Raw genomic sequence first — 20076 nt, 5'->3', positions numbered from 1 at the left:
AAATCTAAAATAAACAATAAAGCAGTGATTCTCAAAGTGAGGTTCTTGGATCAGCTGCAGCAGCAGCACCTGGGAAGCTGACAGAAATGTAAATTCTTGGGCCCCACCCCAGACCTGCTAGAGCAGCCAGCCTGCGGGTGGGACCCAGCAATCTGTTTTACAAAAAACCTCCATGTGATTTTGCAGGAACATTTGAGAACGGCTGCTTTAAACCAAATGGTGGAATCACCAAAACTATTCTTTTTTTTTTTTTTAACATCTTTATTGGAGTATAATTGCTTTACAATGGTGTGTTAATTTCTGCTTTATAACAAAATGAATCAGCTATACGTAGACATATGTCCCCCACCAAAACTATTCTTTTCAATGTTTTGCTAAATTATACTAAATGAGAATCTCCAAAATGTCAATTTTTCTGAATTCTACAAATAAGGTTTGACTGAGCACTAAACAGGTCCAGCCAATGAATAATCCCTAGCTCTGAGTTCTAACAGTCCTGCCCGTTGGGCTACCCCTATGCTCCCTGGGAGGCGCCGGGGCAGGGCGGGCTGGCGCTTCTGAGCTGAGACACACATGCTTATCTGCTTCCCGGTGGGAGGTGGAGGGGTTTCTAAAGGGGCAAGGAGGGGGGCCGGTGATACTGAAACTCTATGAATTTTCCATCATTTCTTTTTTGGAACGGGAACAAACATTTAGTACTTTTCAATCACTACTTCACATATAACAGTCAAAAGAAAGACAGTGCCTACAAATAGGGCATCTTTGTCGATAATTGCTTGTCAACTGCACTAAGTTGCTCGTCCCTCACTGTGAGTACGGGTGATGACAGAGTGCACGCCTAGATAACTCCCCGCCCATGTGTCTGTCTGCTCATTTTATAGATCCTCAATCCTCAATCACACCGCTCATTTGCCAGTACCTTTCAGGCACAGACATCTGGCTTTGCCTGGTCCTCTCCTATTCCTCCACAACCACCCTCAAGATTGTGAGGGGAATTATTAAGACTTTATTGTCCAAATGATCCAAAGGCTTTCGAATTTCTATTTGATAACAGCGTTTGCTCAGGTGACCTAGTCTTTGTGTGCCCCAAGAACACAAGGACAGAAAAGCACCAGATGTACCACTGCATTTTATCATATTTTTCACCACAAGAAAAACCTCCATCCTGAGAAAATTGGAAATGCAAACTCTCCTCAGTAACTTTTCTTGCTTTAAATCGCACTTCTCATCACGACCTATTACACCCACATAGTCATGTGCCATAGGCACTGCACAGTCTCCAACATTTCAAAGGCTCAAGAGCTATTTTTAAACCCCAAATGCAATCTAGGTTGCTATTCTATAACGCACTTTTTAAGGAAGAACAAAGTAAGAGAGCGATTTTTATGCATGTGGGCAGTTCGCCAACTCACCGAAAGATTGAACACAGCTGTCGATGAGATCGTCCAGGCTGGCTCCTTTGGCTAAATGTCCCAGAGACACCATCATTCGGAACTGGGTGATCTGGGCCAGGCTGGGATGGGAGGGGAGGGGGCTGCTGGAGGGCTTCCCCTCTAGTCTTGCTTTAGGCGCTGCTCTGCAGCCATGAGGTTTCCTGGGGAAAGAGAAAAGGCGGGGAGAGTAGAGCGGCCAGGGGCTGACCACACTGCTCTGCAGGCAGACTGAAGAGGAAAGGAGTAGAGATAAGACAATTCATCCCAGGAGTTGGGCTGATAAGACATACCCCTCCCACTTGGTAAAGGCACCACACGGACTGGTTAGCTGTTAAAGAGACATCTCTCACACTAATAGCAAGGTGAGACTTCAGGGTTGCAACAAACAGGGCTCCTCAGCCTGGGGTTAGGATTGCTTTGGCCTGCTTTCTCCAGTTCCCGAAAGGAAGAGGCAGACGCAAGACTATTCTTGGCAGTTTTTAGCTCCTAGCAATAAATTTTTATTTTAGCCCTGAGACCACTGACTTGGGTCTTAAGAATTGTTTAAGTTTGGTCTCATCTTCAGCTAAATTCATTCCTCTTGAGCAACACCAGAGTTACTGGAGAAAGTCAGGTGGCCTCAGAAACATCTTTAAGGATTTTGGGGGAGAAGGCAAAGACCGAGGACCCGCGTGCAGGGGGTGAGGGTTATGGGGGCGGTGTTTAGATTTTAAGCTAGCCCTGTCTTTTTCACAAATCTTGGTTGGTTCTAAGATTCTGTTTTTCATTACTGATAATCATTCTGAGTCATTTTTATGATTAAACATTATCCTATCAAGTCCTTACTGATTATGAGAGCTTTATTCCAGAAGTGAATACAAAAGGACAAGTCTGAATCTGGAAATGGCTTTACAGCCCAACAGGTCACCTTCCTCCACTTTCACTTAGCTTTACCTTTGGTCATGACCTCATCAGTGTAAGTCACGTTGTTTGCAAAATGATATCAGTAGGTTAATTAAGCATTTTATTTTTCCTTCCATTAAAAAAATAAACATAACATACAGAGACATATCTATCATCTTTGAAGGTTTACTAGTGATAGGTGTTGTTGCTGATAACTTCTTTGAGTATATTCTCCTCTCCTTACTGTGGCTTTGGCTATTTCATGTTTATTACCAAAGAGGAGGTGAAGAAAAGAAATATACCGGAGATCCATAACTTTACCTAACCACTATATATTTGATAAACACATGATGGCATTAATTAATCATAAGTACTTATCCTATGAGCAACACATGTGTGATAGGCCAGAGAGGACCAGTGAGACAGTCTGTGAAGGTACTTTGCAAACTGTAAAACATACCCATTATATGTTAGTTGTTGTAGTATGAAGGTGATCTGGAAGTTCCTTAATACAAAAATCTAGTTGAAGAATCAGAACCAGACCAAGAAAAGATAACTCTATAAATCTTAAATAACTGTCCTGTGAGTGTCAAGGGCAAGACGTGTGATGTTCTCAGAGGAGGGAAAACCAATTCTAAGTGGAGTGTTGAGGAAAGCTTCTCGACAAGATGTAACCTCACTCAGAAGGAGCTGAAGAAGTACTCAGATCAAAATAAAATGCTAGGGCACACATAGATTTTGGGAAACCACCCTGTTAAAAAGACAGTGGGACCACTTAGTACAAAGCCAGACTAGTGAAGGGAACACCCTGACCTTCGAGTTCCCTTTCAAAGTAGCTCCAGAATGCTGGTCTGGCATTGGCTGCTGCCATCTGTTCCAACCTAGGATGGGCTCAGTGAAATCCAATCAGAAACTGGCTCTTGGGAATCTGCTAAGCCAAGGCAGTGATTTCTGAAAGATCAGGTTGGTGTTACAGGACTTGATCAAGTTTCTGGACATTACTGATTTTTACCCAGGCCCTGTGATAGCCCCAAGATCAGATCAGCATCTGAAAATGAAAGAAAATAATGGCCACCCTGAATTGAGTACCTTTGATATGGCAGGCTCTGGGCTGGGGATTTACATGGTCTTTAAAGCTTACAGCCCAGAGAGATGTTATCTCCATTTCACGATGTTGAAACTGAGTCTAAAAGAGGCTAAATGACATAGACAAGGTTGTAGAACTCATACGTATTTGATCTGGGATTTGTACTTGGCACCTCTCTGGTTTGGTTTAATAAATATTTACTGTGCCTGGGACTATGCACCTTTCACTACATCAGAATTAGCAAGAGGAGCTGAAAAGGTCAATTCAACTTAAGACAAAGGTAAAATCCTCCAAAAGCATAGCTGATAACATAAAGGCTGAATCTTGGGTCCTCCTTCTTTTTCAGGTCCCCAAAAGTCCTCAGACCCCAGAGCTGGATGGCCCCTCCATGGTCATTCTCCAAGCCCTTCCCCCATGCATGTGGAGGTCTGGGCTGGGAAGGGCAATGTGACTGGGCACCAGTGCAGAGCCAGGTGGAAGCCAAGCCCCCTGTGTCCATGCCATGCTCCCTTCCCTCCGCAGAAGCAGTGAGGACTCTCTAAACCTGGCACTGGTTGTCCAGTGTTGGGATAAGTCAGCTTTTGGCCTTAGCTGCTGCCTCTTCACCATTAAGACCTCTACCCAAGGCAGACTTGGGAAAGATGAAAACAAAGTCTTTCTTGGTAGAAGCCTCTTTTTCTCTCAGGCCTCCCATATTACTTCTCTTTAGCCCCAAGAGAAGAGGCCACGGCAACTGGAGGCTGTCTCCACACACAGCTCTTCCCGCTGGGGCCGGGATGTCGGTGTCTACCTCCGTCTCTCATCTGGCCAATCCAGGGAAAATTCCATTTTCTTCCCTCAGTTGGTAGCATCAACTATTCAGGACTCCAAAAACTGCCCTGGCTCTAAGTCTGGCAATGTTTCCTAGTGTCACCTGTAGGGGAAACCACTTTGGTGCAGGAGGTGATTCTCAGAGGTAGTAGATGCTTTTATCAGAACTAGGAGGGACTGGTAAAATACAAGCAGAAAGAATGAACTTGAAGGGAGTATTTAGGGGACGGGGAAGGGAGGGTGAGATGCAGTCGGGGGGAGGCCGCTGAGACTCAGAGGGCTTGGGCAGGAGAAACCAGGGAGAAGAGAAACTGCTAAAACCCAAATGGCATCCTGAGAGGTCAGGAAGATGGGGGTTATGTGCACCATAAACTAGGAAGCTGGGCAATTTTGCTGTGGAGTCTCTTGACTGGCTGCTATGTGACAAACCTTCAAATCGTTCTCTTCTGGTGAAATGGCTGTAGATAAGGATTTATAAAATGCTTTATTTTAGACATAGAATGATTTCACCTCTAAGTCTGCAAAGGCATATGTATTTTTAAAGGAAAGTAGGCAAATGTCTCCTCACCAGCTCCCTCAAGTATTAAAAAAAAAAAAAAAAAATAGCGCCCTAGAGAAACAACTTGAAAGTGTTTCCTGAGGCTAAAACTTGCTAAGGCCCCATCCAGTTTGCTGAAGGAGACTGTCAAAACTCTGAAGTGGTTCAGGTGCAATCCACTCCAGCCTCAGGTATCTCAGTGGAGGTCACAATTTCGGGCTGAACTTTTCATGAAATTCAGCCCAGAAGAGTAAGGGATGAAATGGACAAGGAGAACGAACGGAAGCTTCCACAACTTTCTTTGCAGTGGAAGATGGCTTTTATTGGTTTCTAGTGAGGATTTCTTCCAGTCCTGTCCTCCCCCCGTTCCCATAATACAGACTCAGTTGAATGTACTGAAGCTCCTCCTCTCAGTCCGGTGCAAGGCAAAGTGCTGGACCTTCACGGTACAGGACGGGGTGGGGGAGGGCATAAAGGACCAAGAACTTTTAGATCCATAAGGTCCAGCAGGGCAACGCTTCCTGCCTCGACTGGGCACGGCCAGGAGCAACAGAGTCCGTGTGGATGGAGGTGGGAAGAGCACAGCTTTCCCGGCCCTATGCTGAGCCCAGGCCGTTGCCAGGTAGTTGTCCAGTTCCGGCCCTTTGGGGGACAAACTCAAAGTTGCCTGGCCCCTCCAGGCCTCCTTCTCCTGCCAATAGCTTTTTCACTCACGGTCACTTTTCCTTCATCTTCTGTCACCCCCAAGACCCTCCTAAAACAAGTCTCTAGGATCACGGTGGGTGAAGGCGAGTGCAGGTTTCCACCCAGGTGGTTATGTGGCTCACTGACCCCTGTACACTCCTGGCAAAGGCAGCTGGCCTTCTGGGTCCGGCCCGACGTCCGCAGGGCCGGACGGGCCGCCAGGTGGCGCTGCCGGAGCTGCGGCAGGTGCAGGGGGCGCGGAAAGTCCGCGAGTGGGAGTTCCAGGGGCCCGGCGCCGGGGGACCAGGTCGCTAAGCGCGATTCCGGGGCTCGCCGGGCCAACTCTGGCCGCGCGTCCGCGCAACCCGGCTCCCTCCCCAGTCCGTCGGGCGAGACGCGCAGGGCGCTCCGGGCTCGTCCGTCCCTCGCGCCCGTCTCCCCCGACTTCGGCCGAGACTTCGGCCGAGACCCCGACCGGCCGCCGCTGCCGCCCGCACCCCGGGCCCGCAACTTCCCGGAGGCGGCGGCGCCGTGCCGGCCCCCCCCACTTCCCATCCCGGCGAGGTCCTGGGGCCGCGCGCGCTGTGGCCCCCGCCCCAAAAAAGGAAACGGACGCCCCTACTCACCGCGGAGCTTCTCTCGCTTTGCCCAGGGTGCCCATGGCCGCGGCCGCGCTCCAGGAGCCGCCTCACCCAGCGCGGCGGGACGGGCTCGGCGGGGTGCGGCGCATCGCCACCACCGCCTGCCGGGCCCCTCCGCCCCGGCCTCCTCGCCCAGGACGCCCGACCGCGGCGAACCCGCAGGCACAAACTTTGTGTGAGCGCGCCCCCTCGCCCTCCTCCTTGCGCGCGCGCGCACACACGCCCGCTCCAACCACCTGACAAGCGCTGATGTTATCGCCGAGGAAATGTGTGGCGCTGTTCAGTTCTTCCCCGAAACCTGCCCCCATTACTCGGTAGTCCCCGGAGGCCTGCGCCTCCCTCCAACCTCGCCTTTCACCCCTGGCGGCTACTTCTCCCGGCCCGTGGCTGAAGACGGAAGCGGAGCTGGAAGGGCGGGGAGGCTCCAGGTGCCCTGGATATCACCAAACCAGCGCCAGGAGAGGGGTTGGGAGCCGGGGGAAACCGGCTTCACCTGGCGGCTCTCGGGGCAACAGCCGCCCCCCACCCTGCTCCCGCCTTCCCGAATTTCAGTCCAGTCTCCCGAAGACCCCTCGTGCCCTCGCAGGCCTCTCTGGTATATATCAGAGCGCAGAGTCGGGGGTGGGGTAAAGAACGAATACACGGTTGTGGGTCCGCCTTAGCCTGTGCCTTTGGGAGTCTTGTTGGTAGCAATTAACAAGACACCCTGCGGGAGGCAGCGAGTGTGCAGGTGCGCTGCAGGTCAGGCGGGACACAGCTGACTGGCGTCTGTGGATATGGGAGAGAGGGGTCAGGGCTGGGGAGGACTTTCTGACGGCAGATCTGGTCAGAAATGGCTGCCTACCCCTGCTTGCCGAAAAGATAGTGGTAACAGCAGTAACTAATGTTGACTGAGTGCCTTGTGCTAAGTGCTTTCTGTACATTCCTCATGTACGCCGCCTCCCCCAAAAACCAAGAGGTCACTGTTTTAAAGATGAAATAAATGAAGGGTTAGAGAATAATATGCTTCCCATCACACAACTAGTACACAGCAGAGAGAACCACACCTGGGCTGAGATCTGGCTGACTCCCTGTAATCGCTGTGGGATTGTCCTAATAACATACCCATTATCAGTGTCACATGCTCTAACTCTAGTCATATTAATAAGTCCTGTCCCAGCCATAATGTTCTGGACCTTAAAGCCTCATACGTATATGCCACCTTATCCTAAACACAACAAACAAACAAACAGTCCAAGATAGCTTACAAAGGTGTGTAACTCACAAAAAGAAGTGTATGAAATGAAAAGTGAAAATTAAATTACATAAAATGGAGCCAGAAATGAATTTTTTTTAATGCATTCCATACAGTCCAAAACACTTGCTCCAAGTGGGACCGAAGATTTGTCTCCTGGATTTCTAGCAGTCATGTTCAAAAGGGAAGCCTTGTCTAAAATTCAATTTCTGTCACATGCAAGACAAAAAAAAAAAAAAATTGCTCAAGAGAAGATCAACTCTTTTCATCCTGAGAGCGGTAAGAAATTTCTCCAGAGAATCCTCATGAACACTGTGTAATAGAACCAAGTCCTCGGTCACAGCCATACACATAGAAGGAACATTTGGATATTTAATAAATATTAAATTATGACACTCTTCCAGACTTACACTGTATATGCATATGTATACATGCCAAATGGCTAAACACGTACCTTTATATAAATGCATAAATATATGTAAATGTGTCTAGATAGGCTACTGGGTGTATACACACAATACTGAACACAGTTGCAGGCGGTTGTATGCAGCTATACACCTGCAGTTACTACATTACGTAGTAAGTATAGAAATGATTAGCTATTAGTTCATTCGAGAAACAAGTCTTGTGAGTCTTGCTGAGTTTTCTAAAGAAAGAGGCCTGCTTCTACCTAGGAAGCTTCTTCCTCTCAGGCTTCCTGAGAGCTCTGCATTCCACTTGCACCTGATTGGGTTTCTGGGCCCAGCTGAACTCTTTGAAGAGGCTTATCTGGCTGTTCCTACTTGAGCAATTTGTCTTTTCCAAACACCTAAAAAATTAGAAGTTAGCTCCATCTCTTTCTTCATCTTCTGCCATGTGGTTAGTCTCCATGGTGCTGAGACACCTCTGACCTCAGGAACAAAGTGCTCCTTCTTTTCTCTTGTTCACTTATCCTCTTTTCTGCTTCTCCAAACTCTTTGATAGGCAGTAGTCAATGTCTCTGTAACAGTTGAGAAAGGCTGGGGACCACTGTCGTCTTCTGCTCACCCTTTGGGTAAGGTCATTCCTTGGGACCCTTTCTCTGTTATTCTTTCTTCTTTCAACCAGGGGCTCTTAACTGATATCCCCAGACCTTTTACTTGGCTTTTTGGTGAGTATCTGCGAAGCCTCTGCAACTAAAAATACCTGTTTTCATCAGATTTTCTAAATGATCCACTACTCAAATCCGGAGGGGTTTTTTTTTTTTTTTCAAATTAAGTGTTTTTAATTTCTTCCATGACTTCAACAGGACCCAAATGACTCCCATGTCTGAATATCTAACCTTGATATCTAACATCCCAAACCATATTTCCAACTGGTCGCCTCCCCGAATCGTCCCCCAGGGCTTTCTCTCCATCTCCACGGCCACATGTCTTGGCCCCAGTTATCTCTGAACCTGAACATGTGTCATAGCCTCATAAATGGCCTCCCTAGTTGTAGAACCTCCTCTTCTCTGATCCTTTTTTCACGTTGTTTTCAGAATTACCTGATCATGTCATTCTTTGCTTCCAAACTGCAAAGGAATTCTCCAGTTGCCTACAGAATAAACTACAAACTTCTTAACGTTGCTCACCTTCACAACTAACCTTACCTGTCCATCCTGGCCTCCAGCCATGCCCTCCCAGGCACCTGACCTGTTAGGTTGTGACTTGGTCACTGCTGGTAATTGCTGTGCCCTGTGCCCTCACAAGCCTCAGTGCTCTTGCTTGTGTATTTCCTTCCGCCTGCCATCTCTTTTCACCTAGATGCACACAGGCACAGTTGTACCAAACGCATAGCAGACTGGCAAGTCACCCCAGAGGGCACACGCAGGGCTGCCTTCCAGGGGCAGGGGCTGCAAACCCACCTTGCAGAATCTGCCTGATGACTGGTTATGCTTGGAGTACCTATTGGCCACCACAGCTTCCACTCTGTGGTCTAACATTTTTTCATCCATTTGAGATACATTCACTGGGTCCCTACTTAGTGTCAGATGCTGTCCTTGGCATTGAGAATCTGATAGAGAACATGACAGATAAGAGCCCTTTTCACATGAGCTTACGTGTCTAATAAACAGACGAGTCCAAATATGCTAGGATGTTATACCCTGATTTCCAGGAGCTGCCACCGCAGAGTTGGGTTACCCCCGCTCTCATGGGGACACCATGGGGTATTCCGGTTGAGGCACCCATATGGACCAATGAGGACAAAGCTGCCACATTTAGGGACACACAGCTCCACGGGAGAGTGAAGAGAGATGGAGAGAGAAAAGGAGGGAGGGAATGTGGCACCATCCTTTCCTCTCCTGCTGAGTGCCGCTCCTGTTTCTGAGACAGGGAGAACTGGCCTCATTATTTTATTATTGTGACTGGCCATCCCACACTGAACACTGTACATCCCTGCTGCCGCTCACCATGGACCAAAGCTAGAGAAACTGCCCATGTGAGAAGCAGCCACTTTTGCTCCGGGCCTGTAGTTTGGGGGCTTATGGTTGGACTCCTGCATGTTTCTTTGTCCTTGGCATCTTCTTATGGAGGCAGCCCATGCCTCTTGGGGAGTCTCTCTGTCCATGGGCCAGCTCTCCTGGAGAGTGTTCTACCTCCTTAAGGTACCCCCAGGATTCTCTAAAGGGAATTTGATGAATGTCATATAAATGGTATTTTAAGATATCCATTCTTGTTTTCAGCTGAAGGATGCTGCTCGTCTCTGTTGAAGCCCCTTCTCAGGGACCCTCTCTCCGCCACAGGTCATATTTCTTTACATCATGGAGCCCATATGTTTTATTTGATTTTGGAATTGTTTTAGGATATTAACAAACAAACAGAAATACATGTTGTCTCATGGCTTTTGCTCTCAGTGAGATGGGGGGGGGGGGGTCCCTGGAAGACTTTGAACAGAGGAGGGAAGGGATCTGACTTCTGCTTTACAGGGTCCGGCTGCTGAGTTCCAAAGTGACTCATGGGAAGTAAGGGCGGGAGGTTCTCTGTGGAAGCGGCCTTCATAATGTCCAACTTCTGGGTCTGCCCGGTCGGTGGCTTTCCAACAGTTTTGAATATTACTCCGTGGTGAGAAGTGTAACATCACATTTTACACCCTGTGACTCAGATGTACATGTCAAACTGAAACACAAGCTGTGTGAAACATGATCCTTTCAAATCTTTTTTTTTTTTAATGACATTAAAAAACAAATGTTGGTCAGGACCCTCAAAATTGATCCATTAGTAGGTTGGGATCATAGTTTACAAAATACAGCTCTAGCGCTACCTCTCATGATGATAATAGATCTCAGTAGTTATCTCTGGAAAAGGGGAACTAGGTGGCTCTGAGTACGGGGAATCTTGCTTTTCATTTTTTCCCCTTTTGTAACTTTTATTTTTGTATTGTGTGCAAGCATTTAGTCCATCAATGAATCCTATTTTGAATCATTCTGGCATAGAATTTCTTGCTTTCTGATTCTGGCCCGAATAGCTTTAAAAAACCAGAAGCTGGGGCCAGAAAAGGTAAGTTGTCGGTGAATCTGCTTTGTTCAAGTTTATCAAAAAATATCAAACAGTATGTTTTTCACAAATATTTGGGAGGCAGAATGGCACAGTAGTTCGAAGTGTGAGCTCTAGAGTTAGACTGATTTTGAATCTCAGCCCTCATGCTTCCTAGTAATGTGACCCTGAGCAAGTTAACTTTTCTAAGCCTCAGTTTCCACGTCTGTAAAAATGGGTACAAACAAGGCCTACCTCATGCAACTTTGCTAATGATTATATGACATGGTCTATGCCTGGCACGTAGCAACCACTGCGGACACATTAATGTTTTGAGTGCCAGGTTGTGGGCACACGAGGTGAATGTTTTGGTAAACTAGTAAGTGCTATGCAATCACATCCAAGGGACACCTGCCCTAGTCTTGGTTGATGGGGAGCCGACTTCTCAGAGGAAGTGAGGTGTGGGTTAAGATGTAAAGGATGAGATGAACAGCTCACTAGCCAAAGAGAAGTGAGAGAAGAGGAGAGGCGAGGCCCGTGTTTCAGAGACGAGGAAGATGCAGAGGTAAAGAAGAAGCAGAGCAGAGTGCTTTGCTGAACTACACACAGGAACTTTGATTCTCCCCACCCTCTGCCAACACATAAATAAGGTTCTCAAGTCTGACTTAATCTTAGTTTGCCTTTGCAGAATCTGAGACGCTTCTCACTTTGAAGGGTTCCCCATGAGCACCTTGAGTCCCTTGCTCCACTTTAGATGTGATTCAATTAACGCCACTTCCCAAGATAGCCTCTGGGTGCTTGAGCTGAGCGCTGCTGGAGAGAGGGCTGAGTTAATTACCATTCAACACTGAGCGTTTCAAATGTCTGCGTTGCAATCAGAACAGCAACAATTTAAAAGCTAAAACTAGTTTAGTAATGCAACCGCTATTTTTAAAACTCCTATTGTGCACCTAGCACCACCCTAGCACTAATACTACTTAATCATTTAACACCTACAAAGACACGGGTAAAAGCTCGAAAAAAACCCAGTTAATAGAAAGATTCAAGTGGCCTGGACCAGCCAAAGGATGTGGTTTTCTGAGTACAAAAACTGTTTAATATGCATTCAAAAAAGTACTGTGATAAGCATAGTATTAAAATGAAAACTCCTGAGTATTAATAAAGACACTTGCATGTGAGCGATGGAGAAAATCATTGTAAATTAATATGGGTGGGTGTTTCTCACGCCGGGATCACCGGCAGACACATCCTTAAGGGTCTAGAAGAAATTTTTTTCCCCTTTAAAAGGGGTCATATTTTACTCATATTTAAGAAATACTGAAGTAGGCCATTTCACACACAACTTACAAGCATTTTACTTCTTGATTTGACAGTGGAGTTCTAACACCCCAGCCCACTCCCCTGTGCCAAAGCCCAGTTTTCCACCCCACGTGGGACGTTAAGTATCTTTTTCTTCAGTCTGATTCTTTGTGGTGGGAATAGAGCGTGAAACTCTCATGGGCAGATAGCAGGCTTAGGAAAGGATACATTGGGATGCAATAGTCTGTCTTGCCTGTTCCTCTGGATTTGGAGGTGGGAAGTGAGCCCGAATAAAAAGGGTGTCTTAACCCTGCAGGTAGCTGTGTTCCCTTGGTACAGAGACTGTGTTTCACCAATAATAGTCACACCCAAGACAGCATCATGAAAATCAGAAATTCACTGATTCAAAAACAAAGCTGAAGGCTTAAATTTGCTGCAAGTATTGATCAAGATTGATCTGCCTCCCTGTCTAACTGGTAACAGAGACTCAACACATTTTGGTTGAAGAAATTTCTTGGCATTCGTCCAAATGATAGCCAGAATTTACTGTAAAAGAAAACTGTCTTTTCTGTCTTGTGTTCTTTTGTTTTGTTTCTGCACCTTGCATCAAACTGAGAAAACTTGCCTCTGAACAAAGTGTACAGCTAGAGTAGTCTACATGATGGCTTCATAAGTATGGATGGAGACCCAACCATCAACCAAGTGTGCAGCTTAACTGATTTTTCAATTAAATCAATCAGTGAAAAGTATCGCCATATGCTTTGATAAATCCAATCAGTGCCCATTTATGTGTGATTTTCAAGTGCCCCAGAAATGAGGCTTTGTTTCCTGAGGAAGGTCACCTCATGCTGGCTCTTAATTTGGCGCATGCAGGTGTGATCCTGATGTTGTGTTAGTGCTTTGGCATCGTTTGTATTTGGGTGGAGGTGTGAAGAAGTCTGGGTTAGACATATGATGGAAACAGACAAGTTCTATATAATCAATGTTGGCAGTTGTTTAAAAAATCCTCTTTTTTAAAAAACTGAAGTATAGTTGATTTACAATGTTGTGTTAGTTTCAGGTATACAGCAAAGTGATTCGGTTATACATATATATGATTCGGTTATATGTATATATATATATATATATTTTTTTTTCAGATTCTTTTCCCTTACAGGTTATTACAAAATACTGAGTACAGTTACCTGTGCTATATAAAAAATCCTCTTAAAAATCTGAGTCGCTGTGACTTTTTGTCCTGTACCAGACAGAGGAAATAAATGGGTCACGTAGGAGGCAGGGTCCAGGTGGGTGAGTTTGCCTCAGGTTCGCCTCACTTAGGACCACTCTCAACTCAGCAGGAGTGGCAGGGCCACAGTGTATTTGTGAGCCCCTTCCTCCATAAAAATATATTTTAAAGTATATTTTATGATTGTGTTGGCATAAAGATGAATAGAATCCGGAATGGATTCAATGATTATACATACGTTCTTATCACCTTCATTTTTTTCTTTGGTTTTAAAAAGAAATTAGAACCTCTTTGTGGGCCCCTCTAGGTACTGTGGGCTCTTGGCCCCATGCCTCCTGAGTCCGCCCTCTGAGTGAGCCTGGCTCCTTCAAGAAAGACCAAGTGCTCTTTTCTGGCTCTGACAGAGTACTGGCTTCTGGCTATTGAGAAATGTTGGTATAAATATAAGGGGAAAGGTGAGTTTCAAGGAGGGGCTCCCTCTGTCCCTTTTGAACACCCGGTAGGGAGGCATATGAAAGGTGACCTGGAGGGCAGTGAGGTGAGAAATTGCATGAAAAGTGGAGGTTTGCCTGGGGAGGCGAGATAAAACTAGGGGCGCTGGAGGGTCATTCAAGGCCAGAGGGCCCGGCTTGGAGGAGCCAAGAAAGCAGTACTTACTGACCAACTTGCTGTCAGTGTAGGGAATAAGGAATACTAGCTCTGTGCCAGGGAGTGAGTAAGTACCTACTGCTTCCGTGTCAGACTTGAACTTGAAACTATGGTACCCAGAGGCCTAGCCAGAAAAGACCTGGCAGCCCCTGGGCTATTGCAGAAAGTAGGCTAGACTATTGGGCGCAGTTGGTAGGCAGCAAAAACAACCAACCAAACAAACAAAAAAGGGCCGACTTACATGTTAGGCTATGCTGAGCTAGATTCTACGATCAAACAGAATACTTTTTACTTTTTTGTCTGTATTTTCTGTTTACCCTAGATTCCTCACGATGATTCTATGAGCTGACATATTGAGCACTTCCTACATGTCAAGCACTGTGCCAAGAAATAAGTACACATTATTTCATGTCATCCTTACAAAAAGACTTTATGATAATCTACCCTTGTTGTCCTCTCTTTATAGATGGTGGGGTTTAAGGCTCAAAAAGTTTAAGTGACTCATGCAAGGACACACAGCTAGTGAAATGTGAAGCTGGGTTTCAGTTCAGTGTGATTCTGGAGCCCAAGCTTATCACCATTTTGTTACACCTCCCACTCATAATATATTAGATTTTGTACCCAAAACAGTTGATCTCATTGGCTATAGCCTATTAGAAAATTCTGGGTGAAGTAAAGAGGATCAGTAACCAGCACTAACCATATTGTTGATGGTCTCAATGAAGTGCTGAGCTTTTAGCTGTCTTATCAGCCACAGCCAGAGCATCAAAGGGTCAGAATTTTGGTCTAGTTACACTGATAGTCGGCCCAGCTAAAACTAGAATTGCCTCTGAAAAGACTTGGCCATTGGTTGGGGGAGGGAGAGCCACTGACCTAAGATTTCTTTAGGCCCAAGTTTTCACTTTCAGTTATTTGAAAAGTGAAAGTATAACTGTTGTCAATGTGCTATTAATACGTTGGTCCGGGCCTTGTTACCTTATTATGTCACTTCTCATATAACATGTACCATACCTCTCGTGTGTGTGTGTGTGTGTGTGTGTGTATGTGTGTGTGCGTATGTGTGTGTGCCTACACTTGTGAATGTTTCCTTAGCAGATTGGGCTAAAAATGCAGCTCCTACTGTAATTTCTTCTCCATGATTCCTTTTTTAGGGGCTTTGGTCTTCTCTTTAAAAATGGGGAATTATTATATCAAGTGATTCAAGCCTTATTCCTTAGGGCTTCTTTACTACAACCCAAGAGTGTTGCTTTGTTTGCGTGTTTATTCATTTGTGTGAAGAGAGTTTTAGCTCATCATTATACTTCAAAAAAATTCTCATGACTGTACTCCAATCTTAAAATCTACCCTCAACAGGTGTGAATATTTTTCTGAGGTGCCAATATAAGTTCAGTCTTTTGGTCTAACCTGGTCAAATTAGGAGTTAAGTCTGATTTTGACTTCTGGTGTTTAGATTATTTTGCCTAGTCCCTCAATTTCCCATTTGGACCATCCTTTCCTGGAACATCCCAGAAACCCAGTGTTCTCAGTATCCCCCTACCTTGTGGTCCCACCCAACGTGCTTACAGCTTCTGATACAGATCTGGTCACTGAAGAAAAAGGGTCCCTCGCTTGCCTTGCTTTCAACACAGAGCAAATCTACATGCTGGGAAGTTCCTGACTCAGCGGTGCTGCTTCTCTTCCTGGTTCCCAGCCTCTCTAAAAGACTCACAGATGACACGTCAACTTCCATTTCTTGCTATTTCCATCAGGGTCTCACCTTTCCTTTTTCTCTTCCAGGACATTTGAGGACCACTTTTTATTTTATCTTCTGTTTAATGGGATGTCTGGCATCTCTGCCAGCCCCAAGAGTGCATGACAAAACCTGTCCTTACAGACACTGGAATACATGAAGGAAGGGTAAGAGGGCCAACTATCCAAGATGCCTATAAAATGGGGGCTAGAGATAAGGAAATACGTGGATATGCAGTAAGTAGGAAGGCTTGCCTACTTTCTAGCTTCTGCTACAGAGAAGCATGATAGGTCCAGGTTCCTGAGCACTTAACTATGTCCCAACCTATTTCATCCTCTGGGAAAGATTTTTTTCCTTTGAACAGTCTTGTGTTTTTTGCCCTCGTCACTTGGAGGCAGGGGGTTGGGTTGCCTGAGATTGATAATAGTCTTAATATTTGTTGCACCATAACTTTACTAAGGTTGTGGATATCCCAAACCTAGGATAGGCTTCTGAGAGTCAGGGATAGCTTTAGATTCAGACTCTCAAGACCCAATATTTTTGGCAGATGGAGCTCCTTCTGAACAGTAAGTCATTGTTGAGTGACATGAATAGGACCAGAGCTAAAGGAAATTAGGCTTTCAAAAGATTGTCTAAAACAAAAGTCCTTTCAGTCTCTGGTATTCCTGATTTCATCCCTGACTGAACCAAGGTTGCTCATTTTTGCAGGGAGAAAGCACATGAAACTGTGCAGTCTGGAATCCAAGCACACTTTGATTGGCAGGTCAGTCGCCATTTACAGATAGGAAGTGCTCATTGCTTGGCATAAGTTTTATCTGGAAGAGGAAGAAATAGCTAACCCTTTCCTGTCCTATCTATACTTATTCTCATCTTGTATTTCATGAGGGGCATGGCTGTCATTACAGGTACGAAGCAAACAGAAAACACCATCATTCCAGCAGATAATAGAACTCAGGGAAATGGTTGCCAGTTTGCCAGGTTCCTTCTTCCCTATGTCTTTTTTTTTTTTTTTTCCCCCCCACTTTTCTTGAAAGCTGCTGAGGTCTTAGTTGTTCCCTAAGGAGGTTTAACTCAGATCTCAGCCAGTGCTGATCTAGAGGACTCAGGAAGGTCTTATCAATTGTGGTGTCGAACTTAGAAAGCAAATCCTGTTCTGGGCATGATTAGGAGGACCCAGAACTCTGAGACCTGCAAGAACCCTATTTATGGACACTTAACGATGGACTTGTTTGCTGAGGGAGAGTTAGGGCTGTGAGTGTCCCCTGGAAACATGCCAGATTGAGACTTCATGACTGGGGACTCTCTAAAAGAGTCTAGACTTTCAGGGCTGAGGGGTGGGGAACTGCAAACCTTCCTGAGTTTTTCCTGAGATTTTGGTAGACAGATGGTTCCTCTTAGTTCACAGACGACTTCCCATCCCTGTTCTTTGCTCATTATTCACAAGAGTCTGTGCCATGGCACAGAGGTAAGTGACTTGGTTTGGGCCACAAGGTGAACCACTAACTAATTGAGAATTGCATCATGTCTTCAAAGTCTAGCTTGGCCTCTTGACCAAAACAGCACCGAGTCTTTCTAGAAAAGATTATGTCACAGGTGGTAAGGCATTTGTCTTTGCCTTTCTTCATCTCATTTCTGTTCCCTGGTTTCTAGCAGGTATTATCTGAAGAGTCTGGTTAGCTTCATAATTGATTCATATTATACAATTTGATTTTTATATGCTCCCCCTCTGTTGAGTTCTTTTGTTTCATTAAAAAGAGGAGAAATCTATGTAATAAAAACAATAAACTGGTATGGCAAAATTGTCTCTGTCCCCGAAATCATCTCCATTGCGACACTTGCTCTGTGCTGCACCTGGTCTTGTAGTTTAGGGAAGCAAGTACTCAGCTCAATCCCTAAAAGCAGTTTTAGTCTTGACCTTAACTATGTCATTTTTGGTTTTTAATCAGGGACTTGTACATGTAAACTGAAAATATGCATATATTTTACTATGAATATAAACGTTAAAAATCTTCTCGGGCTTCCCTGGTGGCGCAGTGGTTGAGAATCTGCCTGCTAACGCAGGGAACACGGGTTCGAGCCCTGGTCTGGGAAGATCCCACATGCCGTGGAGCAACTGGGCCTGTGAGCCACAACTACTGAGCCTGCGCGTCTGGAGCCTGTGCCCTGCAACGGGAGGGGCCATGATAGTGAGAGGCCCGCGCACCGCGATGAAGAGTGGCCCCCGCTTGCCGCAACTAGAGAAAGCCCTCGCACGAAACGAAGACCCAACACAGCTAAAAATAAATAAATAAATAAATAAATAAATAGAGTAGCTATTAATTAAAAAAAAAAAAAATCTTCTGAATTTCATAGCTTGTTTTGCTGAGAAAAAAAAATTTCCTAAGAAAGTCAATCAGAAAAATGATAAATTTCTGGAGGGGCCAAGATGGTCTCAGAGGTTTACTCTCCTCTTCTCTCCTTCTCAGGAGCTGGCCCAGCCAGGATGCCCCTGAACTAGTTTCAAAAGGGGTAGGGCCTGGAAAGGGGTCAGGGGCCATCAGCCTTTGAGTTTTGCAGAGTTTTCCTCAGCTTTTAAGTAAACATTAGTGTTAGTTCAATTTTTCATTTCTTTGCTTAACTCACTAGACAAGTCACTTACTTCTAAAGTCTTGGTTTTCCCAGTGGTACTCCAGTTGGAGTATCTGTGATAATTTTCACCTCAATTTACTTTGACTGAATTCCACACTCTCAATTAGATAAGTGATACAGTAAAACATCATTAATCCAGACTCCATACTTTCAGAGATTAGTAATTCCAGAGGTATGAGATGAACTTTACTATTTTAAAAATATGTCTATGAAGAAAGTGTTTACTAAGCCTAAGTAAAAAACAAACAAACAAACCAACAAAAACAAAACAAGACATTGGCCTTTTTCACATCAGTTGGTCCAAACTTGAGAAGTATAACTAGCTGTTATAATGTTTTAAGGTTTGGAGCAACTGATTGGACTAGGACTTTTTGAGGGCAATCTAAGAACTCTGGGATTTAAGTGTGGTCTTCAAATATGTGAGTCTGTCTAGGTGCATGTGTTTGTATGTGTCTGAGTGTGTGCACCCTATGAGGGTAAATTTTCAGTGTTGAGATTGTTTAAGGAAGCAAACCTGTGAAAGTGAGCAGGGCAGTAGAAGTTACCTATATGGAAAAGGGAAAGAAATCATCTCAGAACTCTGAAGTTCAGTAAAAGCAAGGAAGAGAGACCTCACAGCATAAAAAACAAAGGGGGAAGTAAGAGGTCAGAATAACTTCATCACAAATATTAAGATCTTTGCCAGACTAAGAAATGGAACCCACCAGAATAGGATTTCTGAGGTAGATGGTTATCTGTATAGTGTCTATGTTTGGGGATAATAAATGAGTTTTGAGGTTTGTGTCTTAGAACAAGAGACCTGTACTCTATTCCTGACTCTGGCAGTGAGTAAAAAAAGTCAATCCAATTCAACCAGTGTTTAAGGAGAACACGGGCATGCAAAGCCCCTCCAGGAGCTTTTATTCTAGTTAGTAGAGTCTTCCTAACTCAGCCCTTTGGTGCTAGTTAGACAAAATGTCCAATTCCTCTGAGGCCGAGTTTAAAATGACAGATGTGGATGCACATGTTTGTTTTCTCTTCATCTTACACTGACTGTGGTGCTCCAAGGATGCATGGATATGATTCCAAAACAAATATTTTTGTGGATGTCAAGTGTTCTTCGTCCATGGGGATGACTCCTTCTCACATAATTTGGATTTTTCTACTTCCAGATATTATTTGGGATTTCATAGTTTCAAAGTCATTTCCAGCTGTCACTCAACCGAGCCTGCCCATCTGTCCCTTGCTGGTGGTTCTGTTTGTCAACTCTGGAGCAGTGGTGCTGACACCTGCACAGGGCAAAGGCTTCCTCCTCACAGCTCAGGAGTGTGTGGCCAGGGACAGAGGCTTTGGAAAGCCTTTCTCTTTCCAGGTGGACAGACAACAAAATGATATCATCAGGGTTCGTTCAACAAAAACTGCTTCCTCACTCGCTGGTTCCTTGGCTTGAGATTCCTGTAGAGTCTTTACCATTCAAAGTTCCCTTTAAAAGGCCATACTAGATGTCCTTTGTGTAACAATTTAAGGCTATAGTCTGTCTGATTATCTATCTATCTATCTATCATCTATCTTAATATTATTTTATAGTAATAATAATTATATAAAATACATATAATTATAAATTTATATATATTACATATATTATATATTATTAATGTGTGATATAATATTTATATATAAAATATTTTATATAATTATATGTAATAAGGAAATTGAAGCTTTCTAAGACAGGGCTACTCAAGTTATATAACTAGTAAATGGAATCTTGTTCTTTTGTCTTCAA

The 20076-nt window shown here is 44.8% G+C and overlaps 1 protein-coding gene across 4 annotated transcripts in view; it reads right to left on the bottom strand.

The window, feature by feature from the left end:
* RASGRP1 (RAS guanyl releasing protein 1) overlaps positions 1-6289 on the bottom strand; it is a 91206-nt gene extending 84917 nt beyond the window's left edge. For 2 of the 4 annotated variants that reach the window (XM_036844589.1, XM_036844587.1), the window contains exons 1-2: positions 6061-6288; positions 1413-1594 (exon numbers count right to left, since the gene is read on the bottom strand). In XM_036844589.1, coding sequence (XP_036700484.1) covers positions 1413-1594; positions 6061-6095 — 217 coding nt within the window. In that variant the 5' untranslated portion in view covers positions 6096-6288. Of the gene's footprint in view, positions 1-1412; positions 1595-6060 lie in introns of all 4 variants that reach the window. The other 2 variants (XM_036844590.1, XM_036844586.1) reach the window with 2 other exon arrangements.
* Positions 6290-20076: the final 13787 nt, after the last annotated feature.

This window comes from Balaenoptera musculus, chromosome 2 (genome assembly GCF_009873245.2).
Source record: "Balaenoptera musculus isolate JJ_BM4_2016_0621 chromosome 2, mBalMus1.pri.v3, whole genome shotgun sequence".
Taxonomy (NCBI): domain Eukaryota; kingdom Metazoa; phylum Chordata; class Mammalia; order Artiodactyla; family Balaenopteridae; genus Balaenoptera; species Balaenoptera musculus.
The sequence above is the reverse complement of the archived record's forward strand: the minus strand, read 5'-3'. Positions and strand labels throughout refer to the sequence as shown.